The sequence below is a fragment of the Dasypus novemcinctus genome, chromosome 20, assembly GCF_030445035.2.
Source record: "Dasypus novemcinctus isolate mDasNov1 chromosome 20, mDasNov1.1.hap2, whole genome shotgun sequence".
In the NCBI taxonomy this organism is placed as follows: Eukaryota; Metazoa; Chordata; class Mammalia; order Cingulata; family Dasypodidae; genus Dasypus; species Dasypus novemcinctus.
This window is the reverse complement of record NC_080692.1, coordinates 35541026-35567217: the sequence shown is the minus strand read 5'-3', so window position 1 is coordinate 35567217 and position 26192 is coordinate 35541026. Positions and strand designations below refer to the sequence as shown.

Sequence of the window (26192 nt, the reverse complement as noted above, 5' to 3'; positions counted from 1 at the left end):
AAGATGACACTTCTTATGGTGATGACCATGCAAGCTGGGTGCTGCAAAGATAGATACGCGGCCACCCGTCCTTTCCACTCCATGCACACATGAAGATTGCTCTTTGATTTGTGGCTGTGGTCATAATTTGCTAAGCTTGTCACTGTTTGCAACTTAGAGTTAGCCCAAAGCTTTGTTGAAAAAGAATTGTTCTGTTCCCGACTGCTGTATACCAGATTGATATGTCAACTAAATTAATAACACAGGATTGCTCATTATACCAGGAAACATTTGCACAAGCTATAACTCTGTCTCTTGATTTCTATTTGGCTTCATTGACCTCCCCTTTTGCCACAGATAAAAATGGTCATATAAGGCATTTTTATTTAACAAAGTATTGGCAAGATAAAAGTGGTTGAACTGGACATTGATGGAGCAGAGGAGTCAGAACAAGGATGAGCTTGTTGAGGATGATAGAATTAGAAAGTAAGGTAAGGATGGGTGGGGTAAGATGAAGTTATATTCCTTTTTCTCTTTTTTCCTTCTAACATACATTGACTTTCTTCACCTAGTAGCTGACAGTACCTTTTATAATTGTGGGAGAGTTTTAAGAGAAATCTAAGAAAGAGGGGAGGGTCAGGTTGATATTGAATAGATTGGTTTTCTTTTTCATTCAATCCCATTAGCATGGGCTTATTCACTATGGCATCCCATGGGTTTTCTCTCAAGGCTCTCTCTCGCTCTACATTTGAGCCAGCCATGGATTCATGGTAGATGGAACTTCGTGTATATACAGGAACCTCCTTATCATAACGTGTGTTCCTATTTCCCAGAATGGGTAGACTTACTTTGAATACAATTGGGATTTCTTTCATCCTAAACCTATATGTTTTAAGATTTATTTGAAAGCTTTTTGTCACTTAAGTATATCCACTATGCCTGTGGAAACTCAAATGGTAATAATATGTCTCATTTGAGAGTCTCAAGTTATTTAAAGTGGTAACAGTTCTGGAGGGCCCTTCTGTCATTGGCCTTCCTTTCCTGTCGTGGTTTTCTGTGGGCTCCTGAAAAGCCTGAATAATTAAGCTTTATTGTCTTAGATTCCCATTGTATCCTATAAGCAAATGACATGGTCAGGTTAGCCTGAATAGCTATATTTGTGCTTTAGTAGAAAGTCCAAGATGTGAGCTGGCAAGGAGTTTGGAAGGGATATGTATGATATGATTATTCTGTTCTGAGTTAGTTTTCATTCCCTTTCCACCCATTCTTGGTGCCCCACCCTCCCTACTTTTCTGAATTCCATGGTCTTATGAGGCTTTCTCTTTGACAGTAGGTTTGAGTCCAGGAGAGGGAGTCATTATAAGCACCCTTTTGCCCTTCACAGGAAGGATCACTACCAAATGGTCAAACATCCCACAAGGGATGAGAGAAGAGTAAAGAGTTCAAGCCATTTGAAGCAAGCATGGCATTGGCAGAGCTGAGGCACTGGCGGACTTCATCGATAAATGAGGGTCTTTGGACACTAACTGGATATTTACCAACTTATATATATGTATTTTTCAATAGTGTGAGCCCAAGAAATACTGAACAATTCCTCAGATAAACAATAATATGCTCCTGAACCAAGATAGCACGGTATAATTTTGTTTAAAAGCACGTTCCCTTGTAATTGCATTTTGAAGCTCTAATCTGGAGGATAAAAAAGAACTTCCCCTTTAAGAAAGACACATTTTGTGAGCTTGGATTATTATAAAATGGGCATGAAATGGATAGAAGATGGGGGCACCAACTAAGAAAAGAGACACCTTTATCCAGGAGGAAACCAGGAGAAATGGACTGAGAGAGAGGCAAAGGATGAGGGAATCTTTATTTTGTTGTTTGAGAATCTTCTAGAATAAGGTGGAGATAAATGCAGGCCTTGCATCTTAGAACAACAGGTAGAATACAGCTTAAACTGGGGAAATTTTAAAATTGCTTCTTTCTCAAAAAGAGTGAGAAATCAGAAGATGTGTAGATTTAACAGAGGGGTTAATATTAAACAGGCCAGACTAAATACTGTGGCATTATGTAGCAAAGAGAAAGAATTGTCTTCTATACATTTTTCTGAAATAAAACTTAGTCATATTTGATATTGTATATAAGGCATTTTAATGGGTAACTTAGATAGAATGTTTGAGCCTTATTATAGCTTGCATATCTCGTTTCCTGAGCAGATGTTAGAGAGCAAACTAAATGTGCTATTAATTTTAAAGTTATATCTTTATAGAAAATACACTGGTCCAATATTGTCTTGAAAATGCTTCTTCCTGATCCATACCCCCTTATGCTGGGCCAGTGTGCCTATACCTTCTCCATAAGTAGGTTTAAGTATAGAATGATGGTATTTTAGATTATTCACTCTGTGACTGAACGATATACATCCACAATTGAGAAACCAAAATGACCAGAAAGTGAAAAGTTTATGTGCACATGTGTCTGTGTATGTTTGAATAACATATTTAATAGCAAAATCTGACCTGAAGGGACATGAAACCATTTAGAGAATTAATTCCACCTTATGGGACTCTTCAACTATTAGCATACTTGATTTGGGTGTGCTGTCCTAGGTTTTGGCAGTCGTCCCAAGAATTTCAGATAAGAGGAGTATGATGTTGATTTTCTCTCTCAAATCTAAGAGTGAGTTTTAGGAAGGAAACAGTTATTACAAATGTTTGTAATTCAAACATAGGCAATCATGAAGGCTTATGTGAACGATTAAATAATGGACAGAAAACTTTGTATCCAGTTGGTTCAGAACTCTCCCTTACCATCTTGGTTTGATTCCCTCCTTCCTTTTCTTTCTCTCTCTCACTCTCTATTTTAATTTTTTCACTGTTCTAGGATGAATCCTCCATGTTCTTCCAGTTTGGCCCATCAATTGAACAGCAGGCTTCTGTAATGCTCAACATCATGGAAGAGTATGACTGGTACATCTTTTCTATCGTCACCACCTATTTCCCTGGCTACCAGGACTTTGTTAACAAGATTCGCAGCACCATCGAGAATAGCTTTGTGGGCTGGGAATTAGAGGAAGTCCTCCTACTGGACATGTCCCTGGATGATGGAGATTCTAAGATCCAGAACCAGCTCAAGAAACTTCAAAGCCCCATCATTCTTCTTTACTGTACTAAGGAAGAAGCCACGTACATCTTCGAAGTGGCTAACTCAGTAGGGCTGACTGGCTATGGCTACACGTGGATCGTGCCTAGTCTGGTGGCAGGGGATACAGACACAGTGCCCTCGGAGTTCCCGACTGGTCTTATCTCTGTATCCTACGATGAATGGGACTATGGCCTCCCTGCCAGAGTGAGAGACGGAATTGCCATAATCACCACTGCCGCTTCCGACATGTTGTCTGAACACAGCTTCATCCCTGAGCCCAAGAGTAGTTGTTATAACACCCATGAGAAGAGAATCTACCAGTCTAATATGCTAAACAGGTAAGTGTGGAGTAGAGTGTACATTAGGGACGTTAGAGATCTTCAAAGATTAGGGTCGGAGGTTCAGAAACTATGAGGAGAATATTTCAAAATGGCAGCAGGTTAATCCTCTAGGGTGGCCATTGGTAACAGTGATGGAGGGAACCATTTCTGACCCAAACCCTGCAGTTCTGGATTCCTATTCTAAGAAATACAGAATAACAATAACAACTCCCACTTATTGAACTCTTATGATGTAGCAGTTGTTTTTCCAGGTGTTTTGCATGATTTTCCTCATTTTGTCCTCAAAACAACAATCCCTTTAGGCAGGTTTTAAAAATTGTTTCTTTTTTACAATATAGTATAACAACAAGAGGAGAGGCCAATTGTCCAAACTCACTTTTAAGTGGTTCCACTTGTATTTGAACCCAGGCCTTTCTGACCCCTACATACTTAATCACTATGAAAGATGCAGTAGACTTAGAAATAAAGAAGGACCAGCCCACCTACCTCTGGAATGCTACTGGACTGTGAGGCAATGGAGAACAGGTTGCATGGGTCTTTAGGCATATGAAGAGTGTTTTCCTCTTAAAAGGAACAGGCTTTTCCTCAGAACCTGCTCCTCCTCTCTCTGCCTTTATGGGCGAGAATGCTGCTATGCAGTAAGCTTTTATGGTTGCTCCTAGTCTTCTTTGTTCAGCAAGATAGAGACATGGGTGAGGCTCTGCTCACCTCCCATAACCCGGCCATAACAACAGCACATCCTCCTAAGGGTATTAGGTGACTCTGTGGCATAGAAGATTCTACACTATGCTTGTGTGGCTTTATTATTTGTGTAAAATTGCCATATATGCTCATTGTAAAAGTCCTAACAATACAGAAGAGCAGAAAGTAAAAATCACCCCAAATCCTACAAACCAGAGATAATCATTGTTAAAATAATTAGTAAACGTCTTTCTAGACATCTCTCTCTGTGCGTGTGTCCATATGTGGAAATAAATCTGAGGTTTTGGATGAATGGAAATATACCTATGCAGGCTATTCAATAAACTTCCTTTCTTTCACTCAACATCTATTGTTTTCGACATCTATTTAAAATTTATGATAAACTACATCAGGAATGCAGAACAGTATTGAGAAAAGTGTAATGCGTAATCAGTACGTACTTAGCAAGTGTACTGCAGGGAGGTTCAAATATATACAGTGGAGATTGAATGGGTCCCTACTTATACCTGAAGAACTTCTAGAAGGAGTTAGGTAAACTCTTAAATCCAATTAAAGCTAATATCTTAATTCAGGGTTGAAACTAAAACCTTTAAAGTAGCTGTATCGTGATATAATCCTAATATTCTCACACCTTGAACCTTCTGCTCTTCCCCTCTCCTTAGTTATTATCCCTTATTAGGGACAGACTATTTTGGTTTTCCTCCTACCTCTATGATAGTTTCTTCTCAGGCATCTTGGCAAACTCCTCCTCTTCTACCCACCCCTTAAATATTCGTGCCTCTCAGAGTTCTGTTCTAGACCCTCTTTTCTCCTCATCCATTGCCAAGGATACAATTAATGTCTGTATATTCCCCCAGACTAATGACTCTGGCCCCAACCTTCCCCTTAAGCCCCAAGTCTGTGTTTCTAACTGTGAGTAGATGTGATCCTTCGGCACTTTGGTCTTACCATATCCAAAGCGAAACTGCCCGTCTCCTCTCCCATTTCTCTATCACCCCCTCCTAGCCAAAGCTGCACTCCTGTGAAGGATACATCCATTACCAAGTTGCCCCAAATAAAAACAACTTCAGGGTGTCCTTGACTCCTACTCTCTGACACCTCATAGTCAATCACACCATTTTCTATGGAGTTTAGTCCCCAAATATCTCTGGAGTGCTTTCACTTATTTTCATCTCCCCTACCACGTTCCAGCCTATCTCTTCTTAGCTGCATTACTGCAGGGGCTCCTAAATTATCCTCCTGCTCTCAGTTCTACTCTTCAATCTACATTGCAGGCAGAGTAATCTAAAATGAATGCTATTTCGTGACTTTCCTCCTTAATACCTTTCAGTGGCTTTTCATTGCTCCTGTAATAAAATCCAATATCCTTAATACTGTTTATAAAGTCTTCCACAGTATGGGTCCTGCCTGTCTTTCCAGAATTGTCTTATGCTGTTTGCTTCCTAGAACACTACATTCCTGTAATACTGAACTTACTTTTGTGCTTTGAAGATATCATGTTTTCTCTCACCTCCAGTTCTTTCTACTGCTTTGAATACTCTGTCTACCCCTTTCCTGCCAAATACACATACACAGATGCTCCTTTATCTGCCTCATTCTATTCATCCCTCAAGTTTCCATCTTGGCATGTTGTACACTGGGAAGTCTTTCCTGAGCCCTGGGCTAGTGTCACTCTGTCATGTGCCTTTAATGTGTCTTGCATTTTTCCAGTGAAACCACTCTTCAACTTTTATCATAATTACATGTTTTATCATATCTCTTCCCTGAAAGTTCTGTGAAAGCAATAACCTTTCTGTCTTACTCACTTCTATATCCCGTTTCTAGCATGAAGTGTGGCACAGGTAACATTAGAAGTGAGTAAACGATACCATCCAAGGCTCCAGTATGTTCAGTGCATACCTACTCCACAGGACCTTTGTTGTTCTGCTCCTCTTTGCAAGATAATAGAGATTTGCTTTAAAAAAATTACTGCTTATTCAGTTCCTGTAGATTCCCTATTTCTCCAACTGTTTTTAGCATTAAATACAAATTTGATTCAGATTATTTTACAAAATGTTTGTTAATTTAAACCAAAGCTGACAATGAAGGAATATTACATCTGAAACATCTGCCAAACAACATGAGAAAATCAAGGGGCAGTTATGATCCAGGAATGCCTCCTTTTATCTTAAAGGTTGCTCTGGGTTGAACAATGTGCAGATACTATTACTTCCCATTGGGCTCATTGTACATTAGAATGTAAATGTTATCTCTGAAGTCTGGTCTCTAGCCACTCTATCTCTAAGAAAGACCACAAGTGGTTGTAGCCTTTGCCACCATCTCTTCAAGGCCTGAGGGTCTCTCCTGTGGCCACTCCGGAAGACAGTCTTCCTGAAGCCCTTAGACATGATTGCCAGGAAGGCGGCGACTGCCCACCGCTGTCTCCTCGAGCACAGCAGTCTTAAAATGAAACAAGGTTCTCACAGTGCAGACTATTCATAAACTCCTCGGGTGTCATTGTAGAGCAGAGTCCTCCTTTACTTGATTTCCCTCCTGTGCTTGTTGAGAGTAGACTCTGCCCAAGTACGCTGCTTGAGAAGGGCCTTCAGACTCACTGAACCCCACTAAGAGCTTTCCTCTGTGAACTTTCTCCGCTGTCCCGAACCCTGGCCTTTTCTTGGCCTGTATCTAACTGCCTACTGGACATCTCTTGGATGGCTCCCCTGCCCATGTACCAGATCCCTGGCTCATCCCAATTGTTTCTTCTTTCCCTTCCTCCCAAATGTAGCTTCCCGCAGTTCTTGAAACCAGTCTCCAGCCTCTCTCCAGAGTACTGTAATATATTACTATTTTCGATCAGGATTTAGGAAGGATTGGGGTTGACTGGGACTGTCAGGAGTCAGCCCCGAGTTGGAGGTATTATCACTAAGCCCAGCACTCTCAGAAGCATCAGTGGAATTCAATTAGATATGCTCAGCTCCTCCTACTTATCCTGATCTGAAACCAGACTCTTCCCCTCCCTTCAGAGCCCTGGTCTCACTAGGGTCACTCTTTTAAATAACAAACCAAGCAGCCACACCATTTAGCCACAGCAGGAAATCTCTGCAAATAAAATTGCTGCAAACAGTTGGTTGTTTTATGAGGACGACTTTTCCTTTGGCCTGCTGATCATCTTGCCTCAGCAGCAGCAGGGAGGAAGTCTCCTCGGGATGGATCTTGGAAGGCCCAGCCCTGGATGGCCCTAGGAACTAAGAGATAACAAAGTGGGTTCTCTTCTGAAAGAAGAGCACTCAGTAGCATGAACAGACGCTGTCCCCTCCTAGAAACCTTGTAAACTCTCATTTGTAACTGACCAGGCTGAGACTTTCTTTCCATTTGGGGGAAGCCCATGGGGCTAGATGTAAGCACCTTGTTGCCCAAAAGGTTATGTGATATCCCTGAATCCCAAAAAGAGACATGTATTTGATGTGATTTGTTAGTTACCAAAGGAAGGTTAATTTTTTTTTAATGACATAGACATTTTCAGAGAGGATTCCTTAAAATGAGCTGTTTGATTTCACTGTCAAATAAGCATTTTTCTATCAGGAGTCAGTACACATTCCTTACTGGTGACTTCTCAACTCCTTGTAGCTTTGCCAGCTACAGCCACCTTACTTGGTGATTCTTTTCAGAAAGGCTCTGTGCTGCTATAAAACTTTTTACCAGAGTTGCCAGAGAAATTCAAGGTGCCCAGTTAAATTTGAATTTCAGGTAAACACTGGGTAAGTTTTAAGTGTAAGTCTGTCCCAAAGATAACTTATACTAAAATAAGATTTTTTAAAATCTGAAATTAAAATTTAACTACGTTCCTATATTTTTATTTGCTAAATCTGGCAACCCTATTTTGTACACTACTAAGAATAAATTTTCTCTTGGAACTTTGAAGCATTCATTTATGCCTTCTTAGTAAATGTAGTACAGTGTTCAATACCACATCCCAAGGTACACTGAGAGAATTTTATCCCAACTGGGAACTTTATTTATGGGAAAGAGTTGAAGAATTTCTTATATCATCGATTCTCTAAATGAATGATATTCTGAGTTCCTAAGGGAAGTTTGAAAATCATTTGGTACCACGTGATCTGAAAACACTTAGAAAGTGGCCAGGCCATTTGTCCGAGCCCCTCTTTATCCTCCTGAGCTAGGAGAGCATTGCTAGCTGTTGGTAGGCGTAGGTCTGAATTATTCCTTTAACGCCTTCCCTGGGAGCAGTTCACGGCTGTTGTGCCCAGTGTTCTCTCTAAAGCTCAGATCGTCTATTTCCAACACTCAGATGAGGGCCCACCTTCCGTGCACTTCTAGGCTCCCTTTCTGACCTGAGAACCCATTGTCCCTGCTCTTCACACAGGGCTACTCTTGGAACTTGGAGAAAGAGTAGATAAGATTTTAAGGAAAAGGGTCTTAATAGACCAAACCTCTTATGAATAATTTTGTCCAATTATCTTCCTGAGGTCCTCAGCATTCCTACTAAAAATTGTTTTGCACCACCCATGTTCTTTCTTCCCAGTGAAGGTTGCCCTCTCCAGAGACAAAATCCTACTCCTGGCCCAGCCTTTGAGGGGTGGAGAATAGTGCCTCTGAATAACAGATGTGAAGAAAGGTGCTTTGTTAGATGAATGCCGTCTTCCTACCACCTTGAGCCAACTTCTCCCTGCTTAAGACGATTGTATTAGTCAGTTGTTCCCATGGGATCTCACTTGTTCCCACTTGGCTCTCTTGGCCTGGAAAGTGCTGAGAGGTTAAGAAATAAAAGAGGAATTGAGTCACTTAGTTTTCAGACACTATGGGCAACTGATGCTTGGTCATTACCCATTTTTTAGTTTTTATTGAGTGTTCACAGAGGCCAAGTGTTGGCAGATTTATGGTAAGGCAAACATGTATTGTAGGTTCACTTAATATAATTGACATGAGAATCGGCCAAAAAGTTACATGAATGCTTAGTTGGAAGTGGAATTATGGGCATAGTGACCCTTCATCTTATTAAAGAAGCCCACTTGACTCTAAAGAATGCTGCATTTTCATATGAAAAGGCCTTGGTAAAGCAGGGCACACCTGTAAATGGGGGGATATACTTTGTCTGCACAATGGTGTAGGTGGATATATTAACTGGGAAAAATAACAGAAGAATCTAATAACTATCCTAGAAGAGATATTCAATGCTTAAATTGCAATTTGGGTACAACAAAGCAGGCCTTAATTGTTTGTGGAAGAATGACTGAACATGAGGATTATTCAATGATAGTCTTTCATAGTCGTTCACATCATTTAAATAGATGGTCATTTCAATAAGTCACCTTTGCTTCTTTCCCTTTAATCCAAACCTGAGAAAGTCATTCTAAATTGTTTAACACTGATATCCTTATTCTTCCATTAATCGCTATTCAAGTTGTAAGGCTGCCTGGTAAAATTTAATGTTTATTCATGACATATTAGTGTTTCTTTCCTCTTTCTTTCTCCTCCCTTTCCACCTTTTTTTCTCTTTTTTGTCTTCCTCTTCCCCTTCCTCCTCTAAAAACTATTTAGGGCAGGGAGGTGTGGGCAGGGGATAAAGAGGGGATTTCTCTGTAAAGGGCTCCATTTTCCCTTAGGAGAGTTTTTGTGCTGTGTGTGGGGAGGCTGCTCTGTGCTGAGGGAGATGTAGGGATGGACGTTGTCTCTGGAAGGGAATAGGATGATCTCAAAGAGGAAAGAAGCTAGAGTGGAGAAGAACAGTGACTCTCAATAGACAAAGCAACAGATTCTGCCTCAGAAGGGATGTGGGTTGGTGAGAATGGCATGGTAAGATCACTCAGGTTGAAGGAGTTATTAATTAATTCTATGAGTACTTACTGCATGCCAGTGTTGTGCAGTTGTCTAATCTGATTCATGCAAAACTCCTCATGTGAATTTCCTCAAGGACACCTGCCCTGTCACCCTGTTTAAAAGGGCAACGTGTGCTTCCCACCATGCTAAGCACTCCTTCTCCCCTCCCCCTGATATACTTTTGTCCATGGCACCTGTCAGGCTTACCATGTATGTGCATGTGTGTGCACATGAGGGCAGACGGCAAGGATGACTTTTTTTAACCTAACTGCTTTATTCCCAGCATAGCACCTGATACATTGCAGGCAATTGATAAATATTTATCAGATAAATTCATGAATGAGAAGATGGAAAATACCACCCCCATTTTATATGTTTTTAAGAAGCCCGAGGCCCAGGGACCCCCGGCTTAGGCTGTGTGATGCAGGAATCCACCCTGGGTTCCAGCCACTCCTGTGCCACCCACTCACATGGCCCTAACAAGAGCTCCACTTCCAATAGCACCAGAGCGTTTTTCCAGTAGGAAGAGACCTCAGAGCTCATCTAATTCAACCCCATCAATACATGTCTTCTTAGTGAATAGATGGTTGGATGATGAATGGATTTTTACAGATGTTAAAACAAAATCTCAGCAAGGCCACTCATCTCGTTAGATGCGGGGCAGGCAACCACTCCAGGGCCCTGACCGCGGGAGCAGCGCCCCCAGTTAAGCAGGCTGCCTCGCCCCCTCGCTGCGTCCTTGGAGGGGCTGGTTGACTATGTGGGCCGCCAGGGCTTTCCTGCAAATCTCTGCCATGGTCTGTCAAGGACCCCATGACTCTCTCTCCCCTGGTTCTCCCCCAGACAGGGAAGAAAATTCACAGTTAATGGGAATTGAAGCTGGTATTATTTAGGAATTGAGTGGGAGTCACTTCTCCATCTGCTCCCTCTTCCCACCAGAGAATAAAGGCTGGCTGGGTGGAGCTAAGGATGTGGTGAGCTGCCAGAAAGCTAGAGTGCTTTATGGTTACAGAAAGGGGCTTGGGAGCCTGGGTGAGGGCTGAATCACAGCAGGACAAGGGCAGCTTAACTGACGGGGCTTCTTAGAGGCAGAGATGGTTGTGTGGTTTCAACATCTATATAAGATCCTATACATTCCAAAGAGATGATGGTGTGAGTCTTTCTCTTTGTTTCCTCTTCTATGGAGCTGTGAGGGTGTGCAGGTGGTCCCCTCACAGAAGGAATGCTCCAGGACCTGACATGGCCAATAGGGATATAGAAGCAGTAGGATGTTCAGGCTGACGACCAGAAGTGGTTGCTAAGGGATCTGGACCAGCACCACTGATGTGCAGAAGCTGAGGAAGGGGTGAGCTTAGGAGCACAACTTTCTGCATGTTACTGGTGGCACATCCTCGTCCATGAGCCTGGTGGGGCTAGCTCCTCCAGACTGGCGCCAGTCCCCAAGCTAGGCCGGCTGGTCACACATGAAGGAACTGCTGCTGACAGATTAGCGCTCCCTGCTACTAAAATCTGTTCCCTCTGTCCGGCTTCCAGCAGCAGCAGCCGGCCGGGGGCTGCCTCGTGCCTCCCTCACTGCTCGGACTTTCTCTTTTTCTCATTCATCACTGCTTCATGACCCCCTGCCCTTCACCTCTTCTTTCATTTAAAAGCTTTGTGTTCCTGGCCTTGCCTTTGGTATTCTACATTCATAAATGACAGTATGTGAATTCTTGCATGCACATGCACATACACATCCATAGGCATGTGTATCATCATTCATACAGTACATGGTTATGTGTGCACATTTATTTTTGTCAAGGGGTAGAGCATTATTAAGAAAACTGGATGAAAAAATGTTTGCATATTAAATTTCCTCCTTTCTCCCTACCACTAAGACCGTTTGAGTGATTACATGAGAAAGCTTGAGTATGGGGTAGAACTTGGGAGGGATCCTTTAAAAAGGCTTGCTTGGAATTAGCTCTGGTGGATACCAAAGCATTTCCTTCCAACCTGGTTCCATTTTTTTTTTAAAGTCTTGATGACTGTAAGTTTCTAAGTTACCCTAGCCCATTTAGTTTTGAGGTAAAGAATGTAGCCTCTGTAGTCAGGTGTTTCTATATATTTTTAAGAAATGCACAAATGTCTTCTTTTTCTGGGGGAAGTCATTCCTTGACCAGGCACCAGAAAAGTCACAGAAGCCACACTGTGGCCATATCATACTCATTCTAAGTGATCCTTTTTATAGTCTCCTGAAAGAGATTACAGGTGGAGTCTAGTTCAGAATATACATCAAAGTGTATTTAATGTTTGATATAAAACTTGATAAAAAACTTTAAGTTCATTATTGTATTAGTCAGCCAAAGGGGTGCTGATGCAAAATGCCAGACATCTGTTGGCTTTTATAAAGGGTATTCATTTGGGGTAGAAGCTTACAGTTACTAGCCATAAAGCCTAAGTTACCTCCCTCACCAAAGTCTGTTACCACTTGTTGGTGCAAGATGGCTGCTGACATTCAGCCTTCCTCTTCCTCTCAAGGCTCTGTGGTCCCAGCTCCTTCCAATATCAGCTGTAGGCTGGGTTGAGTCTAGTCTCTCCCAGGGCTTGCTCCTCTCTGGGCTCAGTCGCTCTGGTCTCTCCACAAGGTCAGGTGTAGACTATCAGGCTCTCTCTTCCCAGGGCCTCTGCCATGTCCATGGAGCCGTCTCTATTCTGTCTCTATTCCTTCTCCTGTGTGTTTACTTCCTGGGCTCCAGCTCAAAACTCAAAACTCCATCCTCTGCCATGTCTTTTCTCTGTGAGTCCCTGCCTACCAAGGGGGAGGGAACTCAACATCCTACTGACGTAGCCCAAAGTCCTAATAATAATTTAATCATAATTTAATCCCAGAGGAACAGACCAGTTTACAAACAATCAGTATTTCTTTTGGAATTCATTAATTATATCAAACTGCCACAATTATTATAGCTAATAATGACAATAAAAGGGACCACTTTCATAGCCTTTGTGTGTGTGTTATGTATAATATAAGCAATGACTTAAAATAGTGGATGATTCCACAAGCTCCATGGGGTCATTATTCTAACTGCTCTGTTACCACATCTCCTGTGTCCATACAGAGACTTACCCTTCATCCGAGGGGTGTCAGATATTTGACAACTCAGCGCTGATGTATGTAGCACATAACCAAGAAACATGAAGAATGCAGATAATCACTGAGATAAAATTCTTGCCCTAAAATGAATGTGGGTTGTTTTAACTCAGAGCTCCTTTACTATAATTTTATGCATTCTTCTAAGAAGCCTGTGGGGCAGTTGAGTTGGATATGTTTCAGAATAACAGGAGCAGTTTAAACAAGACACAGAGCAGTGCAGTAGCTGCATGGCCATCTGGACCCAGAATCCTGGTAGCTTTCTGTTCTTTTATTCGAAGGATGTGGCCTTTGTCCCCATCCCTAAGTTAGCTGCTGAAACTTCAGTTTCATGTAACAGATGACAGTTAGAAAGGAAGAAGGACATGCCCTTTCTCAGAAGTTCTACATAATGCCTTTGCTTCTAGTTCATTGGCTGGAAATCGGTCCATGGCCATAACTAGCAGCAAGGGAAGCTGGGACGTATAGTTTGTTTGTTTTTTAAATGAAAGCTCTGTTAATTAGAGAAAGAAGGCAAGGCCGTATCTTTGGTAGGCAACTAGTAGTATCTGAGTTACTTGTTTATCTGATTTCCCAGATGACAATAGCTTAGAAATAAGAAACATGATGGGGATTAGAGAGGCAGCATTAAGAAATAACAAATGGGAGCAGAATATCATTTTTAAAAATCTGATAGAGGATATTGAAAAGCATAGTTGTCTAAGGTCATTCAGGCACACTATCATATACCTCCTAAAAAGCATGTAACCCTCTTAAAGCAACCCTGTATAGAAAAGTAGCATAGTCATTGTCAAGTCTTAAATTCTAGTGATTAAATTCTATTGATTAGCCTTTGTGTGAGAAATCAGAGAACTCTAGAATACTTTTCTGAAATTTTCCATTTAAAATGCTTCAGATAATCAGGATAAAGGTTGGTACTTAAAAATCTCAAGCTTCAGCAATTTAGAAATTTTACTTTAGAAAATGTCATGGAGTGAACGTTGTGTGCCAACTGCTTTATATAGCCTCATTTAATCTTAAAAATACTGGATAGGAGCATTATTACCTCCCTTTTTCAGATAAAGAAACCAAGCCACTTGCTTATGTTACTTAGAGTTGGACTTCAAATCCAAATCTTAGGCATTCAAGGTGTATGCTGCCCCAGTTTGTTCATGCTTCTGAGAGCTATATCTTTTGCTGAGGAGTCTGAACAAATTAGGCCTGACTCTGACGTGTCTGAGCACATTATTAAGCTGCTGGACTGTGTGGTCTTGTAATAAAGAGTCTCCTTTCTTGGCATCTCCGCTGATTTCTTGCCCTGAAGTCTAGACCCTGATAAGGATGGCCCACACTGAGCCCCTTGGTCTACTCTTGGTCCTAAAGCACGCCACATCCTGCTCTGACCTTGTTTATGCCTTCCTTTTCTGAGGAGAAAAAAATAATCCTTATTATAATCCTAATTCCTGTAGTTTCCAAAGCCCATTAGCCTACATGTGGAAAAACAACAGCCTGTGGTCTCTGCAGACCCGAAAGCCCTTGGCACTGAAGTGGGAGCAGACTTTCTGTGTTTTAAAATCTGCACAGGGTCCTGAAGGTTCCAGGCAGATAGACAACCCTGTCAGGGGTATGTAATCCAACAAAACAGGGCCTCGGCCTCTGTCAAGATTTACCAATGTCCTTCGGGGCCACTGTTCTTTTTTGACAGGTCAGATAAGTTTGGATTTGTGCAAGTCTTAACACTTGACCAGAAATTGGAGAAAAGTGAAAACAGTGCTATTGAGAGTGAAAGAAACGTGACATGTGGAGGACTACTCAGAAAGTTGCACTTAGCCTTCGATGTCTTAGGGACCCCTCGGTAGACCCGTTCAGCTCCCTGTTGGCGCTGAGCCCCGTGAGCTGCAGTGGGCTCACATGCTGCGCACGTCCTCCATTTGATTGGGCTGATGAGGAGTGGAGAGTCCCACAGCTAGAAAGACCTTTGAATCTGCTGTCCTGGGCTTCTTTTTCTTGTAACGCAAAGTGGCTTGCCTAAGAAGCTACCAGAATGAACCTAAGAAACACAGATCAGAATTTCAGAGTTTGTTGGGTAAATGTATCAAGAATTTCCTAAAACTTCCAATACAAGGCCATGAAGGATCCTTTCTGACTCAGAGCACAATAGCGGAGGTGAGAGGAGGAAAAAACATTCTAGCTTACTTCTTTGATCTCATTGTCCCAGATTATTAGCCCCTTGCAAACTCAAAACTTCATGAAAGAATCCTCTTTGGGAATATATCAGAAGCCCCTCCCCCACGCGTTCACACACGCACTTTGTGTGCTCACACACTAGCGAGTTTAAAAATAGGAACCTTGGTGTTGCCATGACTCCCAGTGCTACTCCAGCAGCCTTCCTTTCCCTTTGATGCGATTTCTCTTCTGAACATGAATTGACGAGAATCTGGCTCAGAGCGGCCTCTAGCGGCTCAGTCCTTTAGGAAAGTGCTTCCTTCCCCCAACATTCAGCCCAATTCAAAATTAGCCCCTATTAGTAGCAAGTTCAACACTCATGTGCTCTTTGCCATTCTCCAAGTGATGAGCTTTTTGCAGAATCTGTCTTTCTCATCAGTCTTGGGTAACAAAATTACTTGTTACCTGCTTCGTGCTCACAACTATGAGGAACAGGCCAGAGGTTTGACAGTCTTGCTGGGCAGACAAGACTTACATCTACCAGCAATTGAGAGAACTGTATAGAACAGTGGCAGGAAAGCTGGGTGGTAGAGGTAGTAATGACTGATGAACTAATTCAAATAAAATATGGTTCTCACGATGATCGAAAGTTAACATTTTTTCTTTTCCAGATAAAGGAGTCTTCTAAAATGTATCACCTGATACTGTTTTAACAGCCTCATGAAAGTGTTGATTTTCTTTCTCCAATGCTGTCTTCCTCATATTTTCAGTTCCCTGTATCAGTGCGTCTCAGCCATGGTGGTTGTACATGCGAATTTTCTGGGTCACTTTAAAAACCTTTGTACAGATTCCAAGGCCCGACCGTGCAGAAATTTGAGTTAGTTGGGCTGGGACAGTGCATTAGGAAGTGACACTTATTAAAAGCTCCCAAGATGGTTTCAAAGGACAGCCAGGTTGAGAGCCACTCTCCTAAACTCTGCCATCATTTTTGTGGCCCCAAAGAGCTGAACAGGATGAAAAACAATGATGACATTTGCAGACATTTGACCTTAGTGCTAGAATTCCTTCCTTAGATTCTATCCTGATGACCAGTTTAAATTTTTTTGATACCTTTTAGCATGAAATTTATATTCTGAAAGGGGGATGGGTTATGGTCATTTCATCAGTGGCAATCCTCCTGCAGTTGATCATGATTTCCCAATATGGTTTTCGCTCCTTTTTACTTATACTCCATGTGTCTACTCTATGCAGAGAGATGAATTTCCATCAATAAAGCTGGCAACATGAGCATCAAAACAAATTTGCCTTTAAACAGCACTTCAATTCCCCTGTACCTTGATTATAAACCCAAAAGAAAGAGAACTTTCAAGCTTCAAATTTGATGTGTCTGCTGGCCATGATGAGATATTGATGCTTTGCTGAATTTTGGAGTACACAAGTGGTTCTAAAATGAAAGTTATTAACATTAGAAAATGATGTTCTTTGTATTACTACACTGTTATTACATTTAATGGAATTGCTCCCTAAGTGCTACAGAATAAAAGGAAAAAACAGTTTAGAATGAGAAAGACACTGGGCCAAGGTAAGGAAAAAAAAGGTGGGCCTCCTTGATCCTACAGCTCTTCTCCTGGAGATGGGACGGTGCTCTTTCAGGGAGAATCAACTGAGTTGCGCTGGATAATGTTGTGGCAGGGGTTTGTTGCACGTGGCTGCATAAGGTGTGACAATACTATTGTTCTGATTGGGCCCAGCCTTGGCAATGTCCGCTGTGAGCAGCCAGTCCAGGGCATAGCTGTGGAACTGTACTAAGGAAGGAACTATTTTCATGTTGGGATGATACCACCCATCTGAGTAAAGACTTTGCATGCCTTAGGGGATTTTATTTTTGTTCAAAAAAAATAGAAGAGAATGAAATCCTACAACATTGTTGTTAAGGCTTTTTGTGATTTATTAGAGAAAACTATGGCGGAACCTCTGGACACACTTAACAAGTGGGTAATTATTAGGAGATTGTTATCATGGGCTTTAACCTCTCTCTCCACCCCTCTCTCCCACATTTATCATGTTGGTGCTTAGCTGAACAGACGGAATTTTGTGTCATGTGTGTCAAACCATCAGACCTGGGCTTAATTGAAAGAGCAGGAGGACATGAATCCTGGACACTTGTTCTTCCCCAAACTCCACGTTCCACATCTGGGCTATTATGTGGAGATTTCTGGCTTCTCTTCAACAATAACACAACACAGTTAAGAAGCATTTATTAATTGCTACCCAGTGCTGCTTTTTTTAGACTCCACCAGGAATTTATTGTATATTATGTTTACATATTGATCTGGCTCTTCAAAGTTTGACTGAGCGTGGCTTCTACAGTAGTCAGGTCCTTGTTTTACTTATACTCAATGACTGGTACTAGGCGTAGGATATGTTTAGCAGTTTGTTTTCAAGTAGATAGGTGTTTTTCCTGGATTTCACATTAGGGATGCATAAGACATCATTGGGTTTTGCAACTGAAGTTAAGGATGGGTGAAAGGAGGTATAGCAACTACTCCATGATCCTCAGACAGTTATGGACCTGTGTATTTTAGTGACTGAGAGCCTGGAGCCACTTTCTTTTTTTTATGATCCTTTTTAAAATTTTTATTTTTAAAGAAGCTTTAGATTACATAAATGTTACAGAAAAAATTTAGGGGATTCCCATAAACCCCACCTCTCCCCTCTCACACTTACTCACATTAGCAACCTCCTTCATTAGTGTGGTACATTTGTTACAACTGATGAACACATATTTTAGCATTGTCACTAACCGTGGACTATAGTTCACACTTGCACTGCACAATTTTATAGGTTTTGATAAAATGTAAAATGGCCTATACCTGTCATTGCAATGTCATGCAGGACAATTCCAATGTCCCCAAAATGCCCCCATATTACCCCTATTCTTCCTTCTCCCTCCCCTCAGAACCTCTGGTGGCCACTGCCTTCCCGTCAATGACACAAGCCTGGAGCTACTTTCAGTGTCACTTGTAATTTACGTGGGTTTCCTTTCCCTTGCTGATATTGCTTTCATCGTGCTTGAAGTGATGTTAACCTCATTTCATCCTGGCTTCTTGGTGTTAAGAGCCAGATGGCAGGCTGAAGAGGCCCATGGGTTAACCAGCCCAGGGCCCCTCACTGTGCTGCCCACCACCCTTCCACACTGGGTCAAAGGGGGGCCCTAGGAATGCCCTGTCGTCTCCTGGAGGAGCAGAGTGTACATCCAAGTGTTGAGTGGGCACCAGCTATTACTTTTTTTCCCCTTTTTCTCTAAGAGACGATAGTTCATTTGTCTCAGTGTCAGGAAAACTGAGAAAAAAAATCTTTTTCTATTGCAAAGATAAAATTGGGAAGTGGGAAAAGAAAGGAAATTCAGTGTTTGATTCAGCCTTTGAAATCTTTTGAGTCCCGTGTAAAGGACACACACATTAAGTCTGTCAGCATTGGCAGTAAAACGTGCTTCAGCTTGTGAGGCTCTTTTTTCTGAAAAAAACCCTGTGTCTTCCATTTCTTCTGAGCACTGGGAAAGAATCCTACTTCTCCATACTTGGTTGTACCAGCTGCCAAATCAATGACTCTGGTTATTAGTAAGCAGCAGGGAAATGTGTCTATTAAAAAAAAAAAAAAGAAATTGACAGAAGACATAGAGAAGGAATGGGAGGTATGTGAGAAGAAAGAGGCAATTCAGAAATAAGTAAGCCCAGTGCGTGGCCTTCAATGCCGGGTGCTAAGCCCCTTATACCAGAGCACTCAGGAGACAGGGCTACTCCAGCCCACACTGGACCCATCCTAACACAGGAGAGAGGCTCTGAATGAGGGGCAGCCTGATGGCAAGTGGGCGCTTTGCTTTATCATAGCAGGCTTCTGCCAGTGAGAAAATGAAAACCCTGCTTATGAGAATTTAGTTTCGGGGTGAAGAGATTGTCTCCCTGAAGGGGTATGTACCCAAAATTCCTCCAATAAATGCTGCTTTTCTTTACACAAAAAGAACTGGGCCTGATCACATATCAATTCCAAAAACATGGCCAATGCCCCAGCAAGCACCTGCCAGGAGACTGATAACCTGTTGGCTGTGCTAGATGAGGAAAAGCCCATCGCTGTGGCTTCTACACATTTTTTGGAGGGCTTCATTGTTATTGAAGACTTCAAAGTGGCTCAAGTGACTTTCTCAAATTAAGGTGGGGAGGAAGAAGTTGTAGCCCATGCCTTGAGTTAAATATGATTTCCGCACGCTGCAAATAATGAAGAATTGGAGATCTAGAGGAGAAATCTAATTTTCTCACAAATCTCTGGTGGCCCCCTTTTTCCACTGGATGAGGTTCAAAATCTTATCAAGATTAAAAGATCTTTGAATGTCTAGATGTAATCATTCATTCATCTTATCTAACTGCCTTCCTCTTCCACCTCCACACCATACCCCGTCATACCCTGCTTAAGATCCATCAATATCAAATGACATGGTCAACCATTCTCTAAATATGAGTCTTTTACTATTCCATTCATACATACACACTGTCCTCATTTAATGCTCCTTGCTTTCAATTCCCCTGGTGAAACATGCATATCTTTTAGGATCCAACTCAAGTGTCACTTCCTTCATGAAGACTTCTCTGACAAATCCAGGCAGAATTAGTCATTCCTCTCTTTGTGCTTCCATAGCCCTTTGTTTAGATCTCTGTTACAGCATTTAGACATGCACATAGTTCAAATTAAAAGTATATCTGGGAGTGTCTAGAGCTGGGAAGATCTCATTCATTTTTATAACCACCTTAGAACTCATTGCATAGTGGATACATGCATTTTTTATTGAATGAAAATGTGAATGAATCGGGAAAGAAATGATAGGTGGGGTTTATGCATGTGGAGTAAAAAGGTGATTATTCTTTTTAAAATTTCAGTATGCTGGCCTTCATGTGTGAACGCGATTTTTCTAAGTCATGGGCAGCAGAAGGGGGGCTCTGAACTAGGCTTCAGTATTTACATTAGGTGCATAGGCTGTACACATGGTCTTATAAGTTATCATCAGTCAAATTAAATTGGAGTGATTTTCTCCATTCATAAAGTCAAACACTAGTTATTCCTACACAGTGGCCCTAAGAATCATTTTTTTTTCTCTTCCATAGTCACTATCCTCCTTTGCTTGTCTCTAAATTTCTGTAACAAGCTACCCTGTGTATCTTTAATTTCACAAAAAAAATCATCTTACCCACTATCAAGTTTCTATTTCTCAGATGTCACTGCATTAATTTTATTCTTGTGCTTAAGGACCCATGGGAACCTTGTTTAGCCACATTGAAATTTGACAATTCCTGGACATCATCAACCTGATCTCCAATTACATTCCAAAATGGGCTTCTTTTCTAGGCATACCCTTGTCGTTACCATCGAGACAATGTGGTGTAGTTAAAAGATAGTTAAAAGAGCCATCCTCTGGGAGTTTTGGAGACCATTATTCTATTCTTAGTTTTGTTACAAATTAGCTGTGTTACCTTGGGCAGGCAAGTCATTTAACCTCCTCTGACTACAGTTTTCTCATCTGTAAAATAATATTGCAGAAGAGACATTTGCTTGGACAGAATTTGGAAGAGATAATGAGCTCCATGTTCTGTCTGATTTCAACATTCTTTGATTCTTTGATCATACAAAGGATTTAACTTCTGTGTTCTCTTCTAACTGTATAATCAATGAAGTGGCTTGAATGGGTTTGAATCCAGAACCATGACCTTATTCATACCATTCTATTATACAGCAACTGACTGCACACACTGAAGGAGAATGAAGAGAGAGTCTCCGTGGAAGCCTGTCTCTTACAAACCACAACACCGAGAGCGATCATTTTTTGCATTACTTTTAGTTTTTTATTTGGCCGAGTTTTTGATCCACATGGTAAAGGAAAATAAATAGACCATATTTGATTTTCTTAGATTGAAAAGATGTATTTTATATTTTTCCTGCCTGAGCAAACACTAACCTGTAGTTATTCACAGTCTAGTTACCCAATTCTGGGCTAAGTTCCTTAAATCTGCCTTCCTTTCCTGAGATCTAATTTTTGTAGAGCTTTTACTTTTTAAGAAACACAAAACACAATCTACGGATGGATAGGGTAAAGGCCAGGGAATAGAACTCAAACTGCTTCCTGTCAATGTTCTTGTTTTTAATAGGGCTCTACTAATGATGCTGTTCAGCATGCCCAAGGTTGAACTTCATGATAGTCACCCATAAACCTTGACCTCCACTACTTTTCCCCATCTCAAATGAATGGAACGGTTATCCTTCCTGTTGCATGAATCAGAAATCTGCAAGTCATCTTTAATGCTTCCTTTTCCTTCAACCCCCTCATGAATCAAATTTCTAATTTTATTGGTTCTGTAGCAAAATGTATTTCAAATATGCACATTTCTTTTCATTTTCCTATGGTCCTGTCATCCTATTTTATATATGTATATACACAAATACATATATGTACACACACATATAAGTATATGTATATACATGTACATATATATTATTATTTAATGTTTGTGTCTTCCTCTGACTCTACCCTTAGCTCATGTTGGCAGGGGTGTCTATTTCACTCATTATTGTTTTAATGATTAGTACTTTGCTTGGCTCAGAGTAGGCACATTAAATATTTGTTGAATGAGTGAAATAACTTATGCTAATTTTAAAATTAAGCTTTGGCTTATCCATGGCCTTGATTTTCTCTGGGCATTTGGGTTATCTAGTTAAGACATTGTTTCATGCTCTGTTCTTAGATTATAGGGCTTTTCTTTATTTTTTTCCTCTTGGCTCTCAGTTTGAAGGACAACACAAAACTAAAGACTTGATCTAATTCTCTTCAGGATTTGATTTTAGCTAAAGAACCAAAGATTGCACACCCAAAAATGTTGCTTAAAATTGCAAGGCAGAATATTATTAAGTGCCTCAAGTGGGAAGTACAATTCATAAGCTGTAGTAGAAGGGTGTTGTCTATAGCCTGAAGTTATAGCTCTGAATCATGGAGGGATTGTTGCAATTGACCTGGACCTTGAAGAACATAGAATATGGAGGTCAGAGGGAAGGTAACATTCCTCTTTGTTCATAATAGTATGAAGAAAGACTTAGACTTGGCATTTGAGACTGAATGTTCATATGAGAATTATTTGGAGGTCAGCTTCACCTAAATGGAGTTGTATACAAGTAATGGTAAATACGTGTGGGTGAGTTTGGATGGGACAGAGTTGTTCTTCTGAAAGGCAACATGCTATAGTTGAAATGGTACCATATTGGGAATCTCTAATTATGTGACTTTAATCAGGTAATTTACTCTCTCCACATCTCCATTTTCTCATTAAAAATTTAGTGCTTCAGTAAAAGGTAGGATTCTATCAATTTCTAGTTGTTACATGCTGCAATTCTGTAAAGGAGTTGAAATAGACACCACTAATAAATCTTTGAGCTTTAAAATTCTCTGCTATATGAAACAGCCTACTTAGTTTTTGAATCCCTGGCTTGGGTTGCATCCAGTAGGTCATGAAGAAGTCTGAAGACTAGATTTATATCATTTATCTTTATCCCTGAAACTGACCATGCGAACAACTTGTACTTGTACAGCTCTAAGAAGGAAGAGATTAGTGACCCAAAGTGGGGAGACTGTCAGACCTTTTTTAAGTACTCCAAATGTGAGATGACGAGGACCAATTTTCATGGTAACAAGGGATTGCAGGAGAATTTTGAAGAATGCTTCCTTAGGATCTGTAAATAGAGATAATGCAGGTTTTAATGTTAAAAATATGGCGATGGATCAATGGAAATTAAGAGGTTGAGGTGAGGACTTTATATTTCACAAAAGATGTGTTAAATTCTGAGCTGAGGGCTGGCCATGTTACTGAGAGTGTCTTGCAATGCCTGGAGCTATCCAGTCTGGAACATGGAATTACAGATTTGAAATTCATCAGCATAGAGTTGATACAACTGAGAAAAGATCAGTTCTCTAAGGACAGGAGTATATGGAGAAATGAAAAATGTGATGTGAGCCTTGAACATCCATTATAGTTAAAAAGAAGGAGGAGGCAGAATATTCAGCAAAGCCACAGGCCTGGCGGGGACAAGGAGGGGAATTGTGGTGCTTAGTTCTGTAGGGAGCCTATTATTGAAGCCAAAAAGAAGACTATTGTAAGAAAGGAGAAATGGTCAACAGTGTCAAATGTGGTAGAGACAGCGGCTTTTGTGGATCGTACATAATTTTTTTCTTCTCTTTGACATCATTAACTACCATTAATCAGGGACTGATTACATAATTTTTTGATCATTCACTTGCCTAATTTTTAACCATTTCATCATTTCATTAGTTTTTAAACAGCACAGGAAAGAAATTAAATCGAGGGAAGAAATTCAAACCAGTTTTCTGCTATTACCAGGTGTAGGTTGGTGGAGAAGGAACTTAACCGTGCTGACTAAAATGAGATCTGGTGCCGTTTGGACGTATTCAGAAGCCAGAGGTCCCTGTCCAACATCTTCGCCCATATTTGTTATCCAGGTGGCTGTGGTCACATTTCTCAACCTCTCTGAACTTGCTCCTTCATCTGTAAAAGCAGACATAACACTAAAGGTTTCATGTTGGGTTCTTTTGCTGATTAAATGAGTATGTATGCAAAGTGCTTAGCAAAGGACCTGGTACAAAGAAAGTACTCAGAAAAAAAAAAAACAGTAGTCATTGTTTTTGTTATTATCTAATTCTCTTTGCCTTATTGGACTTATTGACTTATTGACATTAACTGGCACTTAAATGGAAAATTGGGTTTAGAAGGTGTAAGTATTAAGGATTGTATTTTCTTTTCCTCATTTTTTCTAAGAGAAACAAATTTTTTCCCATTATGATTTCATGAGATGTAAATCTATATGAAAACAAGAGAATTGTTCCTGGATTTTCCCTATGGGGAAATGGGAGTCCAGCATCAATTTACGAAAGCACAATTATGGGTCAGCACTGAAGAAGGGGTCTGGGAGTGCTGCCTGTCGGGAGGAAGGAAGTTATCTCAGTCTTTCCATCTGATACATTTTACTGTTGTTGGAGAGGGAAATAAAAAAAAAAAAAAGGTGTATATTTCTCAGAGCAAAGATGCATGTGCTGACAATTTAGATTTTTGCCCAGAGATGCTGGCATTTTATTTCTGGGGGCGGTTCTTATGTTTCCAACAGCGTTCCCACTGCATACCATGTTCTCGCCTCCTCGCCCTTCTCCCCCACCCCCCTCCCCATATGTCTTCCTCTTTGTCTCGCCCACCCTACTCCTGCTTTCTTTCTGTCTCTCTCTTCTCTTGTAAGTTATTTCCTTTCTGTAGCAAAATGAACCCTGTCATAGAACAGAAATACCATTTTTCCCAAACCCGTTCTTCATCTCTTCAGTTATTTCCTTTCTGGAAGTTCTTGATAAAGCAGGAGATTAGAAATGGTCTTTTCTGCATATTCTATGATATATTTCCCCTTTGTTTCTTATTCCTCTGATAATTCCTTTGGCACCCTCCCTCTTCCTGAACTTCAACCTTTATAGCCTTCTCTGGTTTCCTTCTCCTAGGCTACTTCTTCATCAATAGGCTTCTTCCTAGCTCAGGAATGATCTGGCCTTGGAACTCTTCACCATACAAAAGTTAGGACAGAGAAATGACAAAATGGGAGGCACAGAAAGAAGAAGGGCTCAAATGTGAGCACTGAGGTGGGGAAAGATGACCAAAAAGCTGAAGTCTTAGACTTTAATTACATCTCTGAGTGCCTATCTCACTCACATGGAGACACAATACCTGAATGAGAATACCGTTGTGTTATATTGTTTGGTTTGTGTGAGAAGAAACTTGGGTACTTAGAGGATTTTACTGTTGCGGTGATGAGGGAGGCAGGGTCTCTTTTGAATAATTGAATAAAGAATGGTAAATAAATAGATAGCAGTTCTGTGCAAAGTAAAGTCCAGAGAGGAAGTTAATACATAAGAAAGCAAGTCTCACATTCATAGGTAATTTGGACATTCTAGCCTGAGTTACTAAGTTCAGAGGTGACTACTGATAATGGTGGTAATAGCAAATTGTACTCCATCTAGCCATCTGTCCATCTGTTCAGCCACCTAGCCATCAAATCAATTTATTGAGGAGTTAATACTAGGTGCCATGGGAGATCAACCAAGTTTAGACCTGGTTTCTGCCCTTAAATAATTCTCCATATTGAAGAACCCACACAGAACGTATAAATGAGGATCTCCCCTCTCTGAGCTTTTCTTCATACTTCCTTTCTTCTAGGCTTTAAAATCTTCTTTGAAGCCCAAAACTACAGCTCTCTGAATAGCTATTTATGGATAAAAGTGCTATGAGACAAAATGCTGATTTGGGATTTTTGTTTGTTTGTTTGATTCAGTTTAATTTTTAATATGTATAGAAAAAAATGTTGTATCAGGAATTGTGGAAGGATTTGAGTGGTTGGGTGTTGCAATATTAGAGAACAACTGGACAGTGGTTCTAAAAATTAGTTCTAAGAACTTTCCAGCTTGCACATACTTCTTCCCATATTTCCTAAAACTTGCATTAACCCCCACACTCCAGTAATAGCCCTGCCTAATACTTAGAAGCCTGGAGCTACTCAGTTTATCATTCTTGGGGGACAATCTGAATCATGGGCCATTGAATGAAAACAAAATGATTGCAACTCAAGGAAGTAAAAGAACATTAATTCATTTATTATTTAGCCACCATTTCCTGAGTGCCAATCATGTTCCTGGGTCTTTAAGTATAGAAATAAAAGACTTGATACCCTTGAGAGGTTCACATCTCCATGATAGAAGCAGCTGAGAAAACAACTGTAATACCAAATGTGATCAGTTTTACATGAGTTTACCCAAGATGCCACAGTAAGAGGTTATCACCTGAGCCAGTACGAAA

The 26192-nt window shown here is 40.8% G+C and overlaps 1 protein-coding gene across 2 annotated transcripts in view; it reads left to right on the top strand.

Annotated features, from left to right (window-relative positions):
• GRIN2B (glutamate ionotropic receptor NMDA type subunit 2B) overlaps positions 1–26192 on the top strand; it is a 475047-nt gene that overhangs the window by 268437 nt on the left and 180418 nt on the right. For both annotated transcript variants that reach the window (XM_058282823.2, XM_058282824.2), the window contains one exon: positions 2860–3458. In XM_058282823.2, coding sequence (XP_058138806.1) covers positions 2860–3458 — 599 coding nt within the window. The remainder of the gene's footprint in view (positions 1–2859; positions 3459–26192) is intronic.